At 25.9% G+C, this 23,821-nt stretch overlaps 1 protein-coding gene across 1 annotated transcript; it reads right to left on the reverse strand.

Moving 5' to 3' along the window:
* Positions 1-5,070: 5,070 nt before the first annotated feature.
* Positions 5,071-7,154, reverse strand: LOC113851575. The gene is made up of 5 exons (XM_027482092.1): positions 6,488-7,154; positions 6,269-6,331; positions 6,081-6,117; positions 5,849-5,978; positions 5,071-5,696 (listed from the first exon to the last, which is right to left on the reverse strand). Exons 1-5 carry the CDS (start codon positions 6,686-6,688, stop codon positions 5,168-5,170), a joined length of 960 nt encoding a protein of 319 aa, XP_027337893.1. The 5' UTR covers positions 6,689-7,154; the 3' UTR covers positions 5,071-5,167.
* Between the last annotated feature and the right edge of the window lie 16,667 nt (positions 7,155-23,821).

Raw genomic sequence — 23,821 nt, forward strand, 5'->3', positions numbered from 1 at the left:
ATCTCTAGCATAGGTATGCACCTCTTTCAATTTAATAAGTTTTATTAACATTTTAAAAATTTTGCAATTTCTTTTCTGTTAATTTTCATTTTTTTTATAAGCATTCTAGTTGTATGTGATATGTTGTTCAATTTGTTTGATAACTGTGCTAAAGTGAAATTTCTATGACCAAAACAGGAGCATTTCTTCCAAGGCTATGGCCAACCAAACCTTCACAAACTTACTGATCAATGACAAGCAATTTGCTGCTCTTCACTTACCACCTAAGGCCCCAACTAGTAGCACCAATGAACCCAATGTCACTGAAGGCAGTGAAATTTTATTTCAAGCAAGAAATGTGTTGAAAACACATGAAAATCCTTCTCTGACATTTCTTGGGGCTGATCAGGTTCCTGCTCCTCCAAATTCTCCAATCAATGCTGGGGCATTGGCCCATGACAGAGACTCCAACTTAAAGGCTAAATTGAAACGGTAAATAAGTATACTATATATACAAGTCTTACAAATTTATGTCTTTAATATTTTCTTATAAATGAATAAAAATTATCAAGCTAACCATTGAATCATATAATTTATATATTTATTAAATAACCATTTTAATTTTTATGATTGCTAATTTTAATATAAACTTGCTTTGAAGGATGCAAGCTAATAGGATGTATGCTGCGAGATATCGTCTCCGGAAGGTAGCTAAGATGCAACAGCTCGTAACGCAGATCGAGCGCCTTCAAGTGCGTTGGTTTATTAGAACTCAACCCAAGCTTAACTTGTCATTTTTAACATACTTCATGTTTAAGTGTGTGAGTGTGTATATATATATGAGTATGTTTTTATCTCCTATTCTTAACATGCATTGTATATTCATACTCAACTGATTATCTATTCGACCAGGAGGAGGTTTCAATGATTCGATCTCAACTCATTTTCTGGGAAGCTTCCCATGAAAAACTAGTTGAAGAGAATGCAAAGATGAGAGCACATTGCGACGCTGCTCGTAAGCTGAGTGCTGAAAAGGAAGGTAAATAAATATATACATACATGCATTATATATAATATATTAATTTCAGGCTTTAAAGCATAATAAATAATAAAAAATTATTATTTATTATAAATTTTTATTGAAAAAATATTATTGTATTTTCAAGTGTAATAAATATTTTGGAGGCTTAAGCTTAATCGTAATTAAGAGTTGAGTACAATAAAATGGATTATTCAGATTCATTTAATTTTTCAATTTTCATGGTTAACTAATTGCAAGTGCTTTGACTGTGGATTCAGCTGAGAATTGGGCTCTGATGCAAGAGATACAGAGGCTGAGGAGCAACCAGTGCTACTGATTTGGGCCACCGTTTTTATCTCTGAGGAAGACTGAATGAAGAAGGCAAAGGGTGCTTGTGTTCTAAATAAGATGAAAAAATGTTATTGTTATGCAACTAAGTCTTCCCTGGGATTAGGATACAATGTTTAACACATTGTACCTAAACAGTGTTAATTGGCAATATATATAATGAAACCTTCTTTAGGAACATGCATTTTTCAATTACTAATGACAATCAAATAATCCAAGTCCAGCCTTTTGTGATTCTCATCATTCATCGTTGAATTAATTAATTAATTAATTAATTTACATGAAAAGAAAGGACAGACACATATTAACAGTCTCAATAAAAAAAAACAAAAGAGTCAGAGCCTAGCAATCTGTTCTTTCTCAATTTCCCACTTTTATATTACACGAAATATTCACTCTAAAATTAATTGAAGATGCTACCATGTGTGAGCTACCAAGCTTACACAATTAGGTGTAAAGATTGTTCAATGTTGATCGGTGGCAGTGAAACTAGACGGTAATCTTTGACAAACTTAATGTTAAGGATGTCAAATCTAAATTTTTCACTAAAAATTAAGCATTAATTTTACTCTTTCTGATCTAAAAATTAATTTAACAGTTATATTTGTAAGAATACCCGATAATAAAAACAGGATCTCAATATTAATTAAGAAAAAAAGTAATTAATTAATAAAAAATCTAACAAGAAATAAAATAATCATTTAATAATAAAAAGATTAAATTTATTATTCCATTATGTCTGGCAATTAGCGAAAGTTACCGACATTTTCAAAATTAAAATTTTCAAAAGTAAATTATATGTTCACAATATTTAGACTATTTTAGAGTTTAACTTGGCTTGAGACAAATAAGATTATTAAAGACGATAATTTTTTATTAAATTTTAATATGATTATATTTTTTAAATTCAAACTCGACAAAGTTAAAATAGTCTCCAATTAGCTATTCTATGTGTTTTCAGTAGTGGGGCTTGTGGCTCATTGACAATTTAAGCAATTAACATTAAAAATAATATGATAAATATTTTTTTTAAAGACTTAAAAGTCATAAATTTGTTCGATTAGTTTTTTTACATCTGTTATTTGGAGAAAATATTGAAATTAATAAGCCCATTATATATTATAATATTAACTGTTTCCTTGTATAGTTTTCAGTGACGATAGTTTTCTTTGGTGTGATCACTGATCAATACATTCGAATAAATTTTTTATCTGTTATTTGGAAAAAATATTGAAATTAATCAGCCTGGGATGTATAATACTATTAACCATTTTCTTACACAGTTTCCAATAATGATAATTTCCTTTAGTGCACTCTGCCGTCTTTTGCAAAATAATATCATTATTCTTCCTTTAATGTATGTTATTCACTTTAAATGGAAATACTTTAAAATATTAGAAATTAAATGCTTAATTTTATTACTAAATTTTTTTGTAATTTCAATTAATATTATATGCATACATGAATATATGTACGTATAGGAATTATTTGAAAATATAATTTAATTAAATATAATAATTAATTTTTATATGAGAATTTATATCATAAATTTGACCATAAAATATTAAAATAAAATAATAATTTTATTTTGATAATTAAATTAAATTAAATATAAAATTTATTATTTATTCATAACCTCTTTCAAACTCCACCCATAATCTAAAATACTAATTAATATTTCACTGTAAGATATGTATATTAAATTTTACATGATAATCTTAAGCCTTTAAAATAAATTTCTATTTCTATTTCTTCCCCCAAAATTATATTTACTTTAAATGAATATTATAAATAAATAAATAAAAATAATAAATATTATATATTTAAAATTTAATAAATTTGTAATTTTTTTAAAATATTAAAATTTAATAATTAATTTTTCCCTAAAACTTTTGATCATTTAGAATTACCAGTAGTAAGTTTTTATTATTGAAACAAAAAAGAAATTGCTAATTTACACTAGAAAGTGGTTGAAATTTATATAGGAGCTGAGTCCTCCAAATTAAAATTATATTTTATAAAGTACAAGTAAAATTGGATGTAATGGATAAGTTTATTACTAAAAAAATTTTGTATAACAAAAACTTAAATTTAATACTTTACTTAAACGATATTAAATTATTTGTAATTCAGACTAACCTTCATTAAGTAGTGTAGCTTGCCTTTACTTATATATACTTTCATTTATTTCATTGTGCTTCAGAAAATAAAAAAGTTTAATTTTACAGTATTGTGGCTATAAAAGGGGTTAACACTTATATGCAATGATTATTACCATATAATTTAATAGATTTAACTTTATTAATAATTACGTAACATTTCAAATTCATTAACTAATATAGCAATGGATTGTTTGATGCAAGCGCAATTTTTTAATTATAATATATTAAAATTAAATTCAAAATTTAAACCTCAGTTTTTTCTTTCTTCTGAATGTTACGCTCAACTCGACACATCAAGGAAATGTTAATGGTTTAATATTTTATGAAACAATACTTATTTCACCAAAACATCCAATACCAAAAATATTAAACTGAAATTTTTTAAACATGTTATATTCAATCCTACTTTCACCCATTTTCAAGTTAAATAGAAGCCACCAAAATAAATTTAAGGAAAAGAGGAAAGGAAAACACTTCTAATAACGACTATCCTCTTGTTTTGTTTCCTTTATAGTAGGCTTTTAGGGGAAGGGGTGGGTTGGATTCTATATTAAAGTTTAATAAAACAGGTAATATTGAACTATTCTTACCAATATTTCGTACTTTGTTTTATACATACAAATCAAATTAAAGGAATGAATATAAATGTTTAGTTTAGTACTACATATCTTATATGGTCAAATTTGAATGGCCAACAAAAACACTGTTGTATACTATAGTTAAGCATTGAATTTATCTCTATCGATATTAGTTTTATTTAATAAAAAGTATAAATATATTTTATTTATTTATGTAATGAGTTTTTTTGTTTTAATCTCTTCAAAACAATTTATTTTAATTTTATATTTTTTTTAAGTGTTACTATTTCTTATTTCATATGTCACAACATTTCTGCTAATCAAGTCAGTAAAAGGAAAAAAATATATATAGAAATATAAAAATTAAAATAAAAACTCGCAAAAATAAAGAAGACAGAAACATATTTAATCTTAATAAAAATTCAAATATAGTAGTACAAACAATAGTTATATACTGAATCCATCGTACTAAGTGATAATTTTATTAGTATAAAAAATTATATATTATTAATACATTATATTTTCAGCATAAATTTTTACAAAATTATATTAGTAAATTAATTTTTTTTAGGCAATTTTTGTACCAATAGAAAGAGTTCTTAACACTTAACCTTTTTATATAATATATAGTATCTTTTGTAGTTAAAATAACATAGAGTAATGAAAATTTGAGGATAAGACTTCGAATGAATTTTGCCTGATAATATAGGATCTAATTCTTTCGTCAAGAAACTAGAAGACAAGTTTTACACCCTCACAAAACTATAGTTAAAAACATATGTCCAATCGTTGATCCGGCTTGGGGTGCACAAAAACCAGACTTTTTTGTTTTTCGGTTTTCAAGTTTTAACCCTAATTTGTGTACAAATTTTCTCTGGTGACACTTTTTTTGCAGTAAAGGCAATACTAGAATAAATTAAGACCACTTCATCATCTAGCTAGTCCAGGTATTTGACAGTTCATAAATATAGAATGAGACAAGAAGCAAATATAACTATGTCAGATAAATGTATGAATTTGGTTATAAAATGCATAGTTTCTGACAAGTACCTCAAGATCTCACTGAGAATTTGTCTCATTCATATAGTCAGATCTAGAGTACTAGCCATTTTGCCTTGTTCCTTACAGTGATCTTGTGCTTCCTTCAACCTGTTGCTAAGATTAGAAGACGAGGATTGATGAGAGTACAATGAGAGTGATAGATTACTATCAACTTCATGGTCCTCCAAGTTTCCTTCATCGTAAATCTTTGAGTTTAGCTTTAGTGATAGATCCAAATCTAGTGCAGCATCTGAAGCCTTTCTTTTCAGTGTCTTCAATTCTTGTGGATTATTTGCTGTTGGGTTTATTTGCATGTGGTTTTGTGCTCTTAGATGCATATTGATTGATGGGGTGTGATCAACGTGGTTTAATCTCGTGCGTATGCACAGTGGTTCAAGAGCACTAAATGAGAGAAACTCATCTTTTTGTTCACGGATTTTGCTTGGTGATGATTGTTCCCCAAAAATTGAAGAACCCAGTCGAAAAATTCCATTATTATTAGACCAATCGAAAGCTTTGTGCATTGTTTTTTCGTAGACACCGAAAGAAGCATCCCCGAATCCATAACTGCACCAGAACAAAGAGCTTTTAGTGGATGAAATTAATCCATTTAGTTTAGCTTGTTTTGTAAAGATTTTCTTTGTCATTTTTCTTGACTTCTTGAAAAATGAAAACAATATACCTCAAAATAATTGTTTGAGAAATAATTGGAAACAAACCTTGGATAATTATATGAGTAGCTGTAGGAGGGATTTTGACTCGGATTGTATCCTTGAAGCATGGAAAGTTGGCTAAGATTATAAATATTTCTGTCTCCAATTTCTACAAGATTACTATGACCGGCCAATACTGTTATACATAATGAAGCTGTATTCATTAGGGGTTTGCAATCAACAACCCTAATCAGTACTAATTGATATTGAAAAGTTTATAAAGAAAATCTTATCCTACCTTGATTTGGATCTTCTATCTTTTTGCTCCTAAACATCTACCAAAAAGAAAGAAAGGAAAAAAAAGAAAGAAATAAACCAACGAAGCCCATATATAGGTAAAGAACTTTAAATAAATCATTTGTAGAGAGCAAAATAAAAATTGAAAAAAAAGGGCAACCTATAGGTGAGAATTAATCTAAGAATTACCTGTAAATGACTCTTGACATGGGCAATACTTAAACCTTTGATATTCATCAATTGAAGAACCAACTTTGGTGTTGCTCCTAGACCCAAAAATCAATATTAAAAACATTGAATATAAGAGCACCAAAATTGAATTTTCCTTGAGCAACAAGAATTAATAAAAAAAAATGGCAAATTAAAACCCAAAATACAAGGCTAGATCAAACTAAATATGGAACTCACTCTCTTGTCCTCCAAGTCTTTGAACAGCATGAACAAAGCGAAGATGAAGATCAGGTGTCCACCGAAGCCTCGGCAACTTGGATCTAATATAAGGCCTAATCTTTCTCTCGCTCTCGTCCACGGTGCTATTGCTTGAGCTTCCTCCATTGTTATTTTGCTTACTTTGATCCTCATTTGCTTCACTTTCACACTCATCTTCATCAAGTTTAGAAGGGCGTGTTTTGGAACATTGGGAGCCACCACTTTCTTCCATCCTATATATCTTCCTTCTCCAACTTTATGCTATACTCTTAATTTCCTTGAAGCTTAGGAGCAAGACAAAAAAAAAATAAGGAAAAAGAAAGACAAAAGAGTTCTCCGTGGGGATAAAGATCAAATACTGAAACCAAAACCACTATAATTGAAAAGGAGTAATTGGGGAGTGAAGAATTTTGCGGAGCTCTTTTTCTTAGCTTCTTCTCCTATTAATTGTTCATCCTCCTCCATGCTTAGACCTCAGAGAGAGAAAGTAAAAAAAAAAACTTGATCTTAGAAGTACCAACCCTACATCAATCTTCAAAGAGAAATTAGAACTCCTTCTCTGGCGTGCTCTCTCACTCCTTTCCTCTCTCTGTATCTCTCGCTCCTATCAATGCCTATGAGAGACGAGTAAACGATAATTTGGTTTAATATCGTAAGCATGTTGATGTATATATTTAAATATGCATGGACATCAATGCAAGGAATATACTTTATTATTCAATGCGAATACAATCTTTATCTGTTCCCACTTGAATATATGGAAAAATATTTTTTTAGACAACTAATAAAGTAATTGTAATAAAAACAAACTAGTGATACTTTATCAATATACCAGTGGACCATATCTATGACGGGTAAAAATATATTTTAGGAAATTAGAAACATGGGCTTGATTATTGGGTTTCATAAGAGCTTGATCGGTTCGTAACTTGGTTTCTCTGATTCTCTTTTTTTTTCTTTATATATATATATATATATATATATATATATAAAATTAAAAATAATGATAGTTCATTTTCATATTATATTTTATTTTAAAGATCTGTATGAAAAATAATGCAAAATGTTGTTTTACTTATTTACATATATTGATCATTTTATCTTCTTAATCTTAGAACCATGTCAAAATAGAAGGAAAGTATTGTTGGTGACTCTAAGTACGCGACCCTCATTGCCATTTATGGACAAGGAGGCACAAAGCTCTACTACAAAAGACTTTAGACCCAAATGGGATCACCAAAGTATCCATGGCTAGTTTCACACCCTGAAGCTGCCACAAAACGCGAAAGAAACGTTGATAGAGTGAGCCCAGTGAGTTGCAGTCATCCAATGAGGAAGGACCAATGCCGATCAAACACAGGAGAGGGTCCATCAGGACAAAGCACAAGGAATTGAATAAGCGCTTGCTATTGCTATTCGAGACATTGAAAGAGTACAGCAGAGCAGAGGAAGAAGATACACATTACATGTGACAAAAACAAAACAATTTTTTTAACATTTTTTATTTTTAAATTAATTTTAAAAGTTATAAACTAAAATAATAAAGAAAAAGATAATAACAAAATCAAAACTACAAGGTGGAAGAAGAAAACATTAATTTTTTCATTTCTATATAAATCTCTAAAATTAAAAGATAAAATGAAAATGTTGTTCCATTTTAATAATTTTTAGAAATGAAAATATTTTTTCAATTAAAAATCTCTAAGATTCTGTGTTTCAGAATATATTCATATTTTTCAAAAACAAACAAATGAGTCTTGCCACCCAAATTCTAAAGTAATTTAAGTTAAATTTAAAAAATACTAACAATACTCTTCAACATACTTACCGAAGCTTATTGTTACTAATAAAAATAGATAAGAAACTATTTTATCACTGAGACTAATAAAACTATTTATCTAAAATAAAGATTGTATTAAAAAATAGTCAAAAAGGTATATTGTTAGTAATTTAACTTAAATTAGATAATATAGCTATTTGTTTCCCTAATAGAATATTATATATAGAGAAAATTAACATCCGTGGTTATCATTAGATGTCAAACTTATACGCTTATATTTTTTAATAACTTTTTTATAAAATATAAAATTAATTAATCTAATATTAGTTTAAATATTCTTATCAAATAAATTAAATTTTTAAAATTTTATTAAAAAATAATAAGTATTTTATTAAATAACATATCTACAAATATCTAAATTATGTGAAAATTGATATACATCATCATAAAGATAGACAATATAAGATAGTTAAATAAATAAATTGGTTAATCTTACATTTTTATAAAAGATTATTAAAAAGTGTAAGTATTTAAGTTTAACGCCTAACTAACACATATATTACTATGTAATTTTTTTACAAGATACAAGTATTAAAATAAATGAATCACAATTTTATAAACTCTATTCAATTTTTTAATAAATTTTATTTTACTATATTGTATTAATAATTAAATGTTTACATAGAAATAAATACATAAATTATCTTATGTTCTTATTTTCTTCCTTAATTAATTATCTAATTGGATAAAATTGTTAATTTTAAATTATTTTGGTTGAAACCCAATTTTTCCCATCCAACATTAATTATAAGAATTTAAAATTTAAATATACTAACAGTATAAATACTTTTACATTGTAATTAAATTATTTACTATATTAATAAAAAAAATTTTGATTTTTCAATAATTAATATAAAATTACACCTACAGTATATTATAATTTATTGATATATAAATTTATTATATAAATAGTACACTAAAATTAAACTCATAAGAACAATATTGCATTTTTCTATTACATGCTTTCCTTTTAATTCTCTTAAAACATTTACTGTCCCTATAATATTGTATCTTCACTTTATCTTTTTACTTTTTAATTTTTATTTTATCGATACTAAAACAATTAGTTTAGCATGAATTATTTTAATATATAAATTAATTAATTTTTATTTTTTTCATAAAATATTATTATGAAATAAGGTAATTAAAAAAAATTTAATTTAATAGCAACTTATATCATATATGTATATAAGGTTATAAGAGATGGTGTTTTAATTGGAGCATCTGTGTAACAGTACTGCTGTGCTGGCCACGCACACCCAAAGTTCCCAAAACGAAAAAATCGAATGGTCCAGATCAGGTGGCTCTGTCAAAAAATAAAACACATAATATGAATTCTTTTCCCAGTAGAGTCGGGAATCACGGGCTGTGTTCCTCTTCAGTACATATTTGTTTTATTAATTTAATAATTTAAATTTATTCTATGTAATTAATTTTAGTTAATAGTTATTAAATTAAAATTATTTTCTGAAACTCTGTTTTATATATGATATAATTTCTGTTTTGTTGTGCTTCTTCGAATGAGCTCTAGACAGGAAACAGGTCTCAAGAGATATGATTGTTTATTGTTTGGCATCACTACGATTGATACATCGGACTGCTTAGTATATTAAGTTTATTAATTTAAGCATATATTTTCATAATGTTTTTAATTTTTATATAGATCAGACCATGCCTAATTATTCTTTGCAAACCCATAAACATCGCAATCCATGTCAAATGTTTCTTTAAATTATGTTTGAATTATTAATAAATGACATTTTTGTTGTGATTTATTTAAGTGTATTGCAATGTGTTAGAATAATGTTCTCAAAAGTTCAAAATACTAAGCTTTATCTATGCTAATTATATGCTTAACTAATTAAAAAATATACAGATCATGATGCAGGTAAAATCTTTATAATTAAGGAAAAATGTGCATGCATTCAAAACAACTCTTATACATAAATCAGAAAACATTGCGTGGTTAATTTTACCTAGATCATAACATAAAATATAAAATGTATGACTACTACGGCCATCTTTATGTACATTTCAGCAAAATAATTTTGCAAAATTTCAAACTGTAAAATGGTGTATGTTTTGGCAACATTAATAACTTGTTTCCTTTCCTCTGCTAACAGAACAAGCTTTTGAGTTGGTAAGAGGACACTTTTCATTCCTCACGCGTTGCCCTCCATGCATGCATGCAACGTGATTTAGATCAACAAAAGCTGTGGCCAAATTGCTTTCACTTTCCACAAATCACGAGGTTCTTGACAATGGTAGAGTTTCTGCATTTGTAACAGCCAACTTTATAATCCTTCGGAGAAATCGAGCTACCCATTAATGACCATTGCCAAAAATACATTATTCAAAGCAAAAATTTGTTTTATTTAGTGGATTAGACAAATACACTTTCAAAAACCAATTCAAACCCAATAGATCACCATCTTCAAATTTTACCAATTCAATCACTTTTTTCTTCCCCTTTATCGATCTTGACATAATTAAAGATAAAATTTAGACGTAATTATAATTTTTTTATCTTAATATAAAATAATATTTGATATTATCACAAATCATCAAGATAAAACTGGAATTTTAATCAAAAATAACAAAACTAAAACAATTTTAAAAATTACACTTTAATGTAATAAACCATTTAATAACTCGAACAAACCCAACACGAGATTACCATCTGGTCTAGTCAAAACAAGCCTACACACCGTGTGATAGCAATTTTTTAGTAGGAAACAAAGTGAAGATCTGAGGAGAAAGGTTCACTGCAACTTGAACACGTTACTCTGTATACTTAGGTCAACTCTCAACAGTCCTATTGTGTCCTCTTTCTATAGTTTAACAATTTTTAATTCTATCCCTCAAAAAAAATTAATTTATAATTCTAATACGTCAAGTAACATAAGAGTGCGTGAGCCTACGAATTCGGATCTAACTTCATTATTATCAATTGAGAATGAGCATGTCTGTCGTTTTATATATATATGCCTTCTCCAAAATTGCTAAATTATTTACAAATGGAATTATTATAATATTATAAATCCCTGACCAGAGATTAAACAACGTAAAATATTATATATCTCGCAATCATGTATGCTTAATATATGGATTTATTATTCCGTACATGAAGTGTAATAAAATCATGGATGCATGCATCGCAGCCATTGTGTCACGCAAAAAAAAAATTGTAAATTCTTATAATGTAACCAATTAAGTTCATAGATAGAATATGTAACATACCATACAAGTCATGGGCTCACATAATCTCATTAGTAAGGAATATCATTCCAATATTGGATGAGCATTTTAATTTATAAATATGCTCAGGGAGACCTAACGTAGGAAACAAATTAAGGATATAAAGAATAAGATAAATAAATGATATGAAACTTATCGGAATTAACATGTATACTATCATTTTAATTTTTTATAATATATAGTCTCCCTAATTTTGAATTTGATATACATATATAAATTAATATATCGTTTGTTTGAATTTCTATTTAACAAACGTTCACTGCCCTCGTTTAAGTCAATGATAGTAACAAGATATATCTCTTTAACTAATATTCAACACATTTCTATTGGTTTTGCAAACTTTCAGCAAGTCAGTACAGAAAAACTTTTAAGGCATTATTTGAGAATTAATTTTAAAGGAAATAGAAAAAAAAATATTTGATATATAGAAACACTTATTTAAGAGTTTAAACTTTAGAGAGAAGTTTTTATAAATTCTCCATAAATTTATATTTTTAAATTGAAGAACCATCTTTTCTCGTCACTTTTTTTATTCTTAAAAAATTTTTTCTTCTCTCTTTCTCCAGAACCTCCCGTAATTATTTTATTTTTAAATCACTAAAAAAGTTAAACTGTGAAATTATAATCTTAATTTAAATTTAAATTATATTTTAACACCTCTAGTATTTAAAATAATTATAAGTGAAATCCCCTTAAGTTTGAATGGAAATTTATAAAGTTAATTAATAATAATAATAATAATAATAATAATATATTATTATTATTATTATTATTGATGATAGTAATATAAAGTAAAAAGTATATATATGATTATTTTTTTTATCAACAGAAGAAGTATATTAAGAGAACTAGATGTACCAAATACGAATTATGGATCAAAGTAGTTTAAAGTGTCATTATGTATAGCTTTGATTCCTTCATATATCGTATAAGAAAAGATTAAAATTGAATCTTATGTATTGAAGAATAATTTTTATGATAATATAAGGTGGATTTAAGATATCAGTTGACACATGCAGATGACTCTTTTAATATGAGATTTTAATTTTTAATTTTTTGTTAGAGTTTGTTGATGAAATTTCTATTAAGGTATTACAAGAAAATAAATGGGTATGAAAGACAGAGTCTTCAAGTTGTTATTTAGTAAAATTTGTATATTTATGACTATTTGAACTTTTTTGTAGTTATAATAGTGTAAATTAGTGTATGACTAATGCCTTGCAAAAGCTATGAAAAGGGAATGTGTCTCTTAAGTGTTTAGTATTTTCTTGAAAATTGTTATTAAATATTGTAGTTCCTTGTAAAAGTCTACTGATTGATCGTGGTGTTCAAATTAATGATATAACTTGTTATTTTTGTCATGGTTTGAAGAAACTTCCAAGTCATTTATTTTTAACATGCTCAGTTTCATATCAAATTTAGTATGTTACTGCGTGTTGACTTGGGTTAGTGTTGGTTATAGTAAAAGAGAAGAGATGTGTTTATTAATTGCTTGGGTAAGTACATTGTGGTCTTTGTGATTACATAGAAATAGAGTGATGTTTTTTATTGGTATTTTGAATGAGAAGAAAATTCTAGATTTTATTATTCTGGTGACTTAAAAGTGGTTATCACTTATTAATAATAAACTATTTTGTTAGTTAATTAGTATATGAACCCACAAAATTACATTTACTTTAGCTTGACATGAATATATTTTTATCTTTTTATTTTTCTATGTAAATATTAGTTTTTTTTGTGTATATGAGCTTTGGGTTTTTCTTAACTCTTTCTAATAATATATGTTTTGTCTATTAAAAAAAAAATTAAAATTGTTCACTTTTACTCTAAGCTCAAACTAATTAAGTCCTAATTTGTACCATATTTAGTGCCAATTCAATATTCCTTCTATAATGAAATTTATGTACAACTATATTCACCATATAATTATAAATCAAATAATTATAAAAATAATTATGGCAGTGAAACGTGGCAGAAATAATGATAATAATAGTGATGACATCTTTATTATAAAATATCTTATTAAAACTCTACCTTCAATTAATCTTCATAATATTTTTTATTAAATCTTTTAATTTAATTTATATATAAAGAGAAAAAAAAATTTACACCAATATAAGTTTAAAAACTCTTACAATCAATTTAAACATTTTATTAAACTTACATTGAACAGCTAGTAAAGTAATAAACTATAAAAAGTCAGATTGAATATAAAAATTTTAAAATATACATCGATATAAAAATGTCTTGTCTTATATATTAGTAAAATAAAAAAATATTTTTTACCGTTACTAACTAATTCGTCTTTTTTGTAACCTAGATTTTGCACAGTGTTCATTTAATCTAAATTATATGTTTTTCTTTTAATAAAAAAAATAATCTTTTTTGAATAAGCTAAGGTCAAAGGAATTTAGATACCATGACTCCAAGAGTCAAGACTACCGGTCATTCAATAATGGTAAAGGAAATATTAGTAACATATTTTTTAATATATTCGTTAACATAATATTTATAACTTATTTATTTATTTAAGTTAGAGCACATGTCGTATAAATTAATTATTTAAAAAAATACATCAATCACATAAAATATATTAAAAATGTGTTATTGACATTTCTTTAAACATTGAATATATAATGTAACATTTTAAAACTAATAAATTATTTATTGGTTAATAATGAAAAATAAACTTAGAAGTGGTCAAAACTCAAGTGAATCTCCTTGTAAAACTACTGTAGAATATTCTGCACTAATTTTATTTATTTTTTACATCCTCTAAACTCTTTGAAGCATCGTATAAAACATTAAAAAAAAGTACACTCTGTAATTTATTTATTTTTTCAAGTGAAAATATTTGCAATATACCTTAGACACTGTTAAAATGGTATAAAATTTAGAAGAAGAAAAATTCGATCATTTTATTTCTAATTAAATTGTTTAAAGGCTTGAAAAAAGTTTAATAAAGCGAAGACGATAATTAATTAATGATATTTGTCCCATAGTTTTTGACCATTCGCTCATTATAATGAGACCCAACAAACTAACAACGACGTATAACAATGCTCTTCTGGAAGTCAATTGAGGCAACTACCATACAAATGAAGATAATAACAACAAATAAATCAAATAAAATTTCGTCACTTTCTCATCTTCATTATGCATCACTGAAGCTATCTGAAATGTTCTTTGGTTTTGGACCTGCGAACATTTTGTTCCTTCCATGTGTATTTGAATTATGTGTCGTCGTTATTTTATATATCTACATAGAGACGGGATCCGTGTCTCAAATTTAGCCATTTTGCACCATTTAATTAATTAACTTATCCAGCTATCGATTTGAAGACTCTTGCCAAATAAATCAATTATATAAAATTTCATTAAAAATTAAAAAACTAATTTTAAATAACATATCTACGACTGTTTAAATTTTATAAAATTTAATATACATAAGAATTCAGATAATATAAAATGATTTAACGGTTATATTTTTTAATCTTAAATTCTATGAAAAATTATTAAATTATGTAAGTATCTAAATTTAACACCTTGTGTCAAGTAATCATATATTATATATGGGATAGAATTATCAAAAATTTTTATTTAACTTATATCTAAAGGTAATATATATTGAAAAGTCCAGATCAAGCATAAGAATTTTTACACTAAAATTTTTCCTCATTATATATATTATTTTTATAATTAAAAGGATAAGTAATACATATTAAAATATCTTTTCAAGTTTGTTTATCTGTTTTTTTCAGGTTAAGCATAAGATTAAAATAAATGATCCATAAATATATCTTTTATTTATTTATTTATTTTTAACCCGTGAATATATTCTTAAGAATGTTTCTGGTCCAAGGAAACAATAGGCACAAGGCAAGGCCCAAAAGGATTCAATTTTTCTTTATTCTCTTTTAGTCCAATTTTTCTTTCGTTTCTCTTTTTTATTCTCTCTTTCCATGACCGAAAGAAAATGGAGACGTTTTTCTTGTATTTACAAATTGATATAGCCCATATGCTGTTAAGGCCGAACATTATCCCAAAAGCCCAAGCCTCAATATCTGGATTTTATAGTTCTTTGGTCTGTGTACAGTCTATAGTTCCCTGCTTCTCATACAAAGCGTGAACACTAGAAAATAGAAACTAGAAATACCACCTGTAATGCAAAAAATTTAAAATTACTTTGAAGCTTAACTAATTTCAAGAACGATTAAAAATAAAATACTTAATTATACTTTTATTTTTCTTGATAGTTCTTTAATTACTCTAAATTGTTTTTAGTAGTTAACAAAAATATAAAAATTTTATAATGTAATATACATATAATATAGATTTGCAAAGAAAAGGTTTATAAAATAATTAAATAAAAAAATTATATTTTATATAGTATTTTTATTTGAATATTACATATATTTAATAATTATTATATAATATTTTGAGGTATGAAATAGTCAGTTCAAACAATTAAAATATTAAAAAGACTAAAAGTATTTAGCAATGGTAGGAGATTTGAGAATTCATTTTTAAAATTTTATTTTCAATTAAAATATAGAAAATGAAAAGTAAAAAAAATATGTTACTTCTTGCTACCATCATTATCATCATCATCTTATATTTTATTTAAAGTATTTTTAGAAATACTTTTTATTTTATAATGATATTTATATTTTATTAACTTGTAAAAAAATGTAAGGAAAAAAATATTCTACTTGACAAAGTAACAAACTATAAATAACAGATATAGGTCTGAGTACAAGAATTTAAATACCCAAGAAATATAAAGATAAATGTCAAAATTATTAGTTAACAAATATAAAAATAGAAGAATAATTTTTTAAAATACAAATACACAAACAGATATTATAATACCTTATCCAAAATTTACTCATTGTGGTCCTTAAAGACACGGTTGGCCTTATCCATCATCACACAAAAATATATTAATTTCTTAACACAAAGAAATGTCCAGAAATTAAGAAGGCTTGGAGAACATTTTTTGGAGAATGTTTAAATCAACTGCAAAGTGCAAAGTTACACAGAAATCACTAACCGAGTAAATGGTGAAAAACACAATCCAAGTATATTCCCTACTTAAAGGATCTACTAATACATTATACGGTATTTATAATTTGAAGAACTAAAACAAGATCTAGAGAAGTAATTCAGATGGGCTCATGTATATACGTGGATGCCAAAAACAAAAGAAAAATAATAAACTAACAGAAATTAAGTTAGTCTGAGTAACAAGCGGTTTGATATCACTTAAATAAGATTTTAAATTTAAATTTTTGTGTATAAAAAAAATTTTCATATTAAACTTATTTATTATTTTTAAGTACGCAACTTAAATTAGATTTGAATTAAACTGAACAAAATAAATAAATAAATAATTTCAATGTATTATATATAGTTTGAGCAGAGGGTGTATTATAATGTATTAATGGGGAATGGTAGAGTGGAAATATGATTGTGATTGAGCTTATTCGACCACCCAGCAGCCCCATACGATGAAGGAGACAAGAAGGGCCGTGACATTAACTTAAGCACTTTCTATTATTAGTACTTAGTGCTATACACATATAATTGTGCCCTAGGCTTGTGGCCAATGAATACATGCAAAGCACTCGCATGTCGCCACCAACCAATCTTGCTGGATAGATAAGGACGAGAACATGTAAATAATTGACTATAAACTTTCCTCTAAAACAAATGGAATAAACAAATCTAACTTTGTTTTCAGTATTTATTCAATGATGGGTGCTCACAACTGGAATAAGCATTTAGATTTTGTGTTTTTTAATTAAAACGTTTTTTCAACTGATATTTTCTTATAGCAAAACTTTTATTATTAGGATTTGATTAACCCACTTTTGAGCTATAAATAATCCTTTGATGCTTTAGATAAGTTAAAATTTGAATTTGATATTAATTGATTAAATTTATTTTCTAATTCTGGTTTATCGCTTATTTATGATTGACAAAGTAATTGATAAATTAACTCAACACTAATTTTTAATTGAAAGTTTTTATTTGTTAATTAAAAGATAAAAGTTATTAAACTGACTTTTTAAATTTAAAAATATTTGTTGAAATCTATAATTGAATTACTTGATAAAAGTAAAATGACATAAAAAATATGTTTATGTTATTATTTTTATTTTGTAAAAGAAGTAAATTTTTATGTAATCGTAATATGAGTTTAGAAGTTATTTCAATCGTAATATTGAAACAGTAAATTTTTCTTTTTACTCTTTTAGCATGGAACATCTTTCTTATATATTTTATTTATGAACATTTTTATCATTAAATATTCGTTATTAACACAATTTATCTTATATTAATTTTTTGCTCTTTAAGAATTTATGGAAGGAACAACATATTGTAAGAAACAAAAGATTTTGATTTTGATTTTAAGAAAATAAAAATATTAAAAATCATGTGAAATTGTAATAGAAGAATTTGTAATTAAATAAATATTTATTTTTAATCATTATAATATTTAAATTTAATAAAATATTATTAAAATAATTTTTATGATAAATATTAATGTACATTTTTTATTTTTCTTATATTTAATATATTATAAGAATATTGTTCTTCATTAAAAAAATATTTCATTTTTTATAGTTTTTTAAAAATTATAAAAGTAAGTTTAAAAGGTTAGAATATAAAAGAGTATGCGTAACATATAAATCAAATACTTAAAAATTTAATAAAATGTATTTTAGAAAAGTAAAACAAGATAAAATACTATATAATATTGTAAAAAGAGATTAGTTATACATAATTAGTATAAGTAGATATAAGCATGTATGTGACTAAATGATTTCAATTCAGAGGAGTTGATAAAATAATTAAATATTATAAAGACGCATTAAACAAGGAAAGAAAAATGAGAGAGGATATATACCTGATAAGAATGACAACACGAGTATGGAATATCTTTTAAATATTCTTATTCTTCGTTAACACAATTTATCTTTTAATAGTCTTGTTGCTTTTAAGAGCTTTGAAGTAACAATATATTGTAAGACAAGAAAGACACAAAGGTATTTAATTTTGTTTTTTAATAAATAAAAGTGTATAAAAAAATATCATGTAAAATTGTAATAGAATAATTTGAAGAAAAATTAGAATCTAATTTTTAATATAATAAATAAATACTATAATATGATTAAGTGTTAGAATTACTTAAAACATTTAAGATTATAAGTCAATGGCTTAGTGTTTCTTTAATTGATGAGAGAGAAAACAAAAGTTAAGAGAAAATTCTTCCTATCATTCTTTCAATTTTTACATACATTGTATTGATGGATAACAACAAAAGTTAATAATAAGATGAGTGTTCAACTTAATAATAATAATTATATAACTATATTCACTAATAATTATAAAATTATTATAAATAAGTTTAATAACAATAATTATTTATAATATGAACTAAATAACGTGGTTGAATATTTTGACATCTAATTAATCTATAATTAAATTATAATTATAATAAAAAAATTTATATCAATCTACACATAAAATATCTAATAAAATTTTTAATTAAACAAAATATTTATTTATAACAATTTTAATATATTAATTTAATAAAATATTATTAAAATAAATAATATTTTATGATGACAAAAATCATATTAATGTATATTTTTATTTTATATATATTTAATATATTATAAGAATTTTATACTTCATTAAAAAATATTGTATTTTGATAGTTTTTAAATTATAAAATTATAAAAATAAGTCTAAAATGTTATAACATGAAAAAGTATACGCAATATATAAATCAAATGCTTAAAAATTTTATGAAATATAATTTTGAAAATGAAAATATGATAAAATGCTATATAATATTGTAATAAAAGAAATTTATTATTAGTTATACATAATAGTAAATAGATGGCGTGGATGTGATAAAATGATTTGAAGTGGTAAAAGATAAGAGAAAAATTGATAGCAAGAGATAAGAGAGAAGAGAGAAGAGAGAGTAAGGATGGCAATGGGTAGGGTATGGGTAGGGTACTATAGTACCCATCCCCATACTCGCATTTTAAAAAAATACCCGTACCCAACCCCATACCCGCATGGGTAGTACTTTTAGTCTCCGTACCCATACCCTCTGGGTACCCGCATACCCATACCCGCCCTATTACCCACGCATGTCTAAGAAAAAAAAGTATTTATAAAAAAAATATGCTTATATAATTTTACCGAACAAAGTTTAAGTATAAATAAAAAATAAATATTCAAAGATCATAAGTGTTAAGTGTATCTTAAGACATCAATTTTCTAAACTAAAGTACTTAAAAATCAAACAAAATTACACACATAATCTTCAAGATCTTGTAAAACAACCAACTCCTAAACTTTATATTCCTGTATTGTCACTCTGCAAGACCTAAAAAAATAGCATTAGTTAATTATTTATTGTAAAGTCAAAATAGTATAGTTAGGCTATTTTACCTCTTCATCAGAATTAGACTCTCCAAATGACTGTAAACGTTTATCTTTCAAGTTTACATATTGCTTTGGTCCAGTAATACCAATAGAAACTAAAACATACAAGTACATAATAAGAAAATCAATAATTAAGCTATCAAATTAAAATTAACAAAAATATTTAATTAAATAAATATATTAATAGAGTATTCAATACCTTCATTTTCATGTTTCAGCCAACTTTGTGCGCACATGAGTGCTTCTAAAGTATCTTCATGGAGTCGAGAACGATGAGGACTCAACAATCTACCTCCTGTGCTAAAAGCAGACTCTAAAGCAACGGTTGAAATTGGGATGGTCAAAATATCCTTGGCAATTTTTTGCAATATTGGATATTTGATCCCATTTGATTTCCACCACCCAAGGATATCAAAACTAGCACTTCTAGGCAATACCTTCTCTTCCAAGTAGATATCCAACTCAGACTTTGATTGCATATCATTTGTATCTTTAACAAATGAATCATAATCACTTAAAAAATTGTTAACATTAAGTATATCCAAATTCATTTCTGTCTCATTAGACTTTTCAGTTGAACTTTCTACTATTCCTATGGCTTTAGCTTGATAATCTTCAAACAACAAGTAGCATAATTTTTTCACATTGTTAATTTGAAAAGAAGATGAACTTCCATAGAGCTTGGGAAAGAAGTACTCTAACAACTTTAATTTATATCTTAGATCCAAAAAAATGGCAATTCCCATGATTCCATGTATAACAGACCAATATTTCTCAAATTTGGTTACCATTTTTGTAGCCATATTTCTAATAGCCTCAATTGAACAAATTTGTCATTGTTGCAGAGATAACTTTATTTCACAAACCAATGGGAAGAAAATATTTGTTGTAGGATATTGTGTCCCAGAAAACATCTCAGTCACACGATTAAAGACTTCCAACCTACTACAAATTTCTTTAGCAATTTTCCAGTCATTTGTTGTAGGGATACATGTATGCATATGCTCTTTTGTTTTCAAACGAATAAAAACATCTTTATAAGCCAATGCAACAACAAGCATGTGATAAGTAGAATTCCATCTTGTTTTACAATCAAGTACAAGTTTCCTTGTAATAGAAACTTTGATTTGACGTGCTGCTTCCTTAAAGGTTTGTTCTCTTTTAGGTGTAGTTGTCCAAAAAGCAACACTACTTCTAACCTTCTCTATACCATCTCCAAGAATATTTAAACCATCTTGAGCAATTAAATTGAGAATATGTGCACAACACCTCATATGAAACAATTGACCATCAAGCATAAGAGAAGAACAATCAAGTTTGTTTAGTAACAAACCAACAAGAGAATCATTTGTACTACAATTATCCAAAGTGATGGTAGATAACTTTCTATCAATATTCCAATCTAGCATGCATTCAACTAATACTTTAGACAGAGCTTCTGCTGTATGTGGACATTCCACATATACAAACCTACTAATGTAAAAATAAATTATATACATATATAAAAAAAAATTGAAATAATGCAAATAATTACTAAATGAATATATCATATAATGATCACAAAAATTATACCTCAATATGCGACTTTACATATCCCAATCATCAGTAATGTAATGAGCTGTGATAGCCATAAACTCTTTCTTTTGATTGCTAGCTGTCCACATGTCTGTTGTTAAAGCAATTCTACTTCCAATCTTCTCTAAGAGTCTCATAGTCTTCAATTTTTTATTCAGATATATTTTGATAATGTCACATTTTATTGTGTTCCGACTAGGAACCTTGAATAAAGGTTGGAGGCCTTCAGAATATGCTCTAAACCCTAAATGGTCTACTATAGAAAGCGGATACTCATGAATTATTATCATAGAAGCAAGATCTCTTCTAGATTATTCTGGATCAAAGTGATAATTACTCAAATAAGTGGATGATCCGTCTACTTTCTTTTGTTCTCTCAATAAGATTGATTGTCTTATATCCTTATATGGCCTCCTCTTACAAGTTTGAAAGTGTTTATGCAAATGATTTGTTTCATCTGATCTTCTACCTGTCAGTTGCTTGTTATAATAATTGCATATAGCTTTTTCTTCCCTATTAATAATTTTTTTTCTTAAAGTGATTCCATACAATCGACATCTTTCTTTTTTTTTCATCATGAGTTGCATCACAATCATCTCCATCCACCGAAATAGGAAGTGTATCAGACTGGGATTGAGATTGATCTCTAATATCAGAACTGTCACTCGGTCCAGAATCATTAAGTGTACTTTTAGGAACATTTTTAGGTTGTGTGCGAGTAATGAAAATAATTGGAGAAGAGCTACTTTCAGATTCCTTTGAAGGAGTTATTTCACGTACATTTTCCATTTGTTATTACCTATATAAAAGCAAGAACTTAAATAAAAAATCTTATTTAACCCAAGTCAATATAATATCACATAATTTTAATCACTAAATTTCTAAACATTTTGTATGTTTCATATAGAAATAATTTTTTTTAAAAAATTAATCGCATATCAACTATATAATAATTAAATTGTATTAGTCTAGTTAAACGATATAAAATAGTAAATAAATTTTTCTATTAAAAATATGAAAAAAAATTATTTTTATGGTTTACTTTATTGATAAATATATTTTTATGTTAATCTTATAAAATAAATTTAATTAGATAGATTTTTATATATTTAAATATGCATTCTTTTATTTGAGTAACATAAATATTTTTATTAAATTTCTCAACCTTTTATTTTGCATAGAAATTTTTTTGAAAATATAGTATTATAAAATAAAATAAATATGACCTATAAAAGAAGTCTGAATTGAGTAAAAAATATAAGATATGAAATTATATAAAATAAATAGTAAAATCTTTATCTTGATCAAAATTTTACAAAAGCATCCACAAAAACTTTCTAAAATATAAAAGTAAGTTAGATTCTTATTTTCTTAAATTATTAGTTCCTCCATTATAAGTAAAAAATTATTCAAACTATAATATATGAAATTAGAACAATAAAAAATAATTAGAAATATCAATAATAATTATAATAGAGTTTTAGGCTTACTTGTTGAAAACTTGCAAAATTTGTTGTACTTGATCTCTGAATTCTATAAGAAGTGATGGTGAGATCTTTCTGTAAGTTACACTCCTAAAGCACAACTCTCGATAGGCAAATTGTGAAGCAACTCATATAATTATATAATTATCAATGATTATAAAAGAGACCTAGCCTTGAGTAACATAAAGTATTAACCCTAATTCCTTCCCATTATGGGCTTTTGGGTTAAGGCCTCCCTCACATAAGTAGCATAATAATAATAATAATAATAATAATAATAGTATATGCGGGTATGGGGCGGGGTGGGTACTTAGGTACCCATACCCGCCCCAATCCCCATGAAAATTTGCGGGTATTTTCCCATACCCATACCCGTGTAGCGAGTAAATACCCTACCCGTTGAGGGTAAATTTTGCGGGTACCCATCGGGTACTTTACCCATTGCCATCCCTAAGAGAGAGTGATACGCTTAAGATAAGGATGGCAAAGGATATTCTATGTACCTGATGGCTACTTATAAAAAAACTTTAAATACCGCTCAATAAGTTTGAGTCAAGGTATGGATAATACCTGCAAAAAATTTATGAATACAATTACAAGTATTTCAGTACCTAGACCCATGCCCTATATTTAATATAAATACAAAATTAAATAAATATATATAATATTAAATTTACATTTCTACTC

The sequence above is a fragment of the Abrus precatorius genome, unplaced genomic scaffold, assembly GCF_003935025.1.
Source record: "Abrus precatorius isolate BTA unplaced genomic scaffold, Abrus_2018 Scaffold9, whole genome shotgun sequence".
NCBI classification, from domain to species: Eukaryota; Viridiplantae; Streptophyta; class Magnoliopsida; order Fabales; family Fabaceae; genus Abrus; species Abrus precatorius.

What these genes read in the sequence shown, in the direction of transcription:
- LOC113851575 (XM_027482092.1), bottom strand. Translation starts at nt 6,688, where the DNA reads ATGAAGATGAGTGTGAAAGTGAAGCAAATGAGGATCAAAGTAAGCAAA. An exon ending in AAGACTTGGAGGACAAGAGA is followed by an intron (nt 6,332 to 6,487) that starts GTGAGTTCCATA and finishes GCAACACCAAAG; the next exon opens with TTGGTTCTTCAATTGATGAA. An exon ending in TACTCATATAATTATCCAAG is followed by an intron (nt 5,697 to 5,848) that starts GTTTGTTTCCAA and finishes GTTCTGGTGCAG; the next exon opens with TTATGGATTCGGGGATGCTT.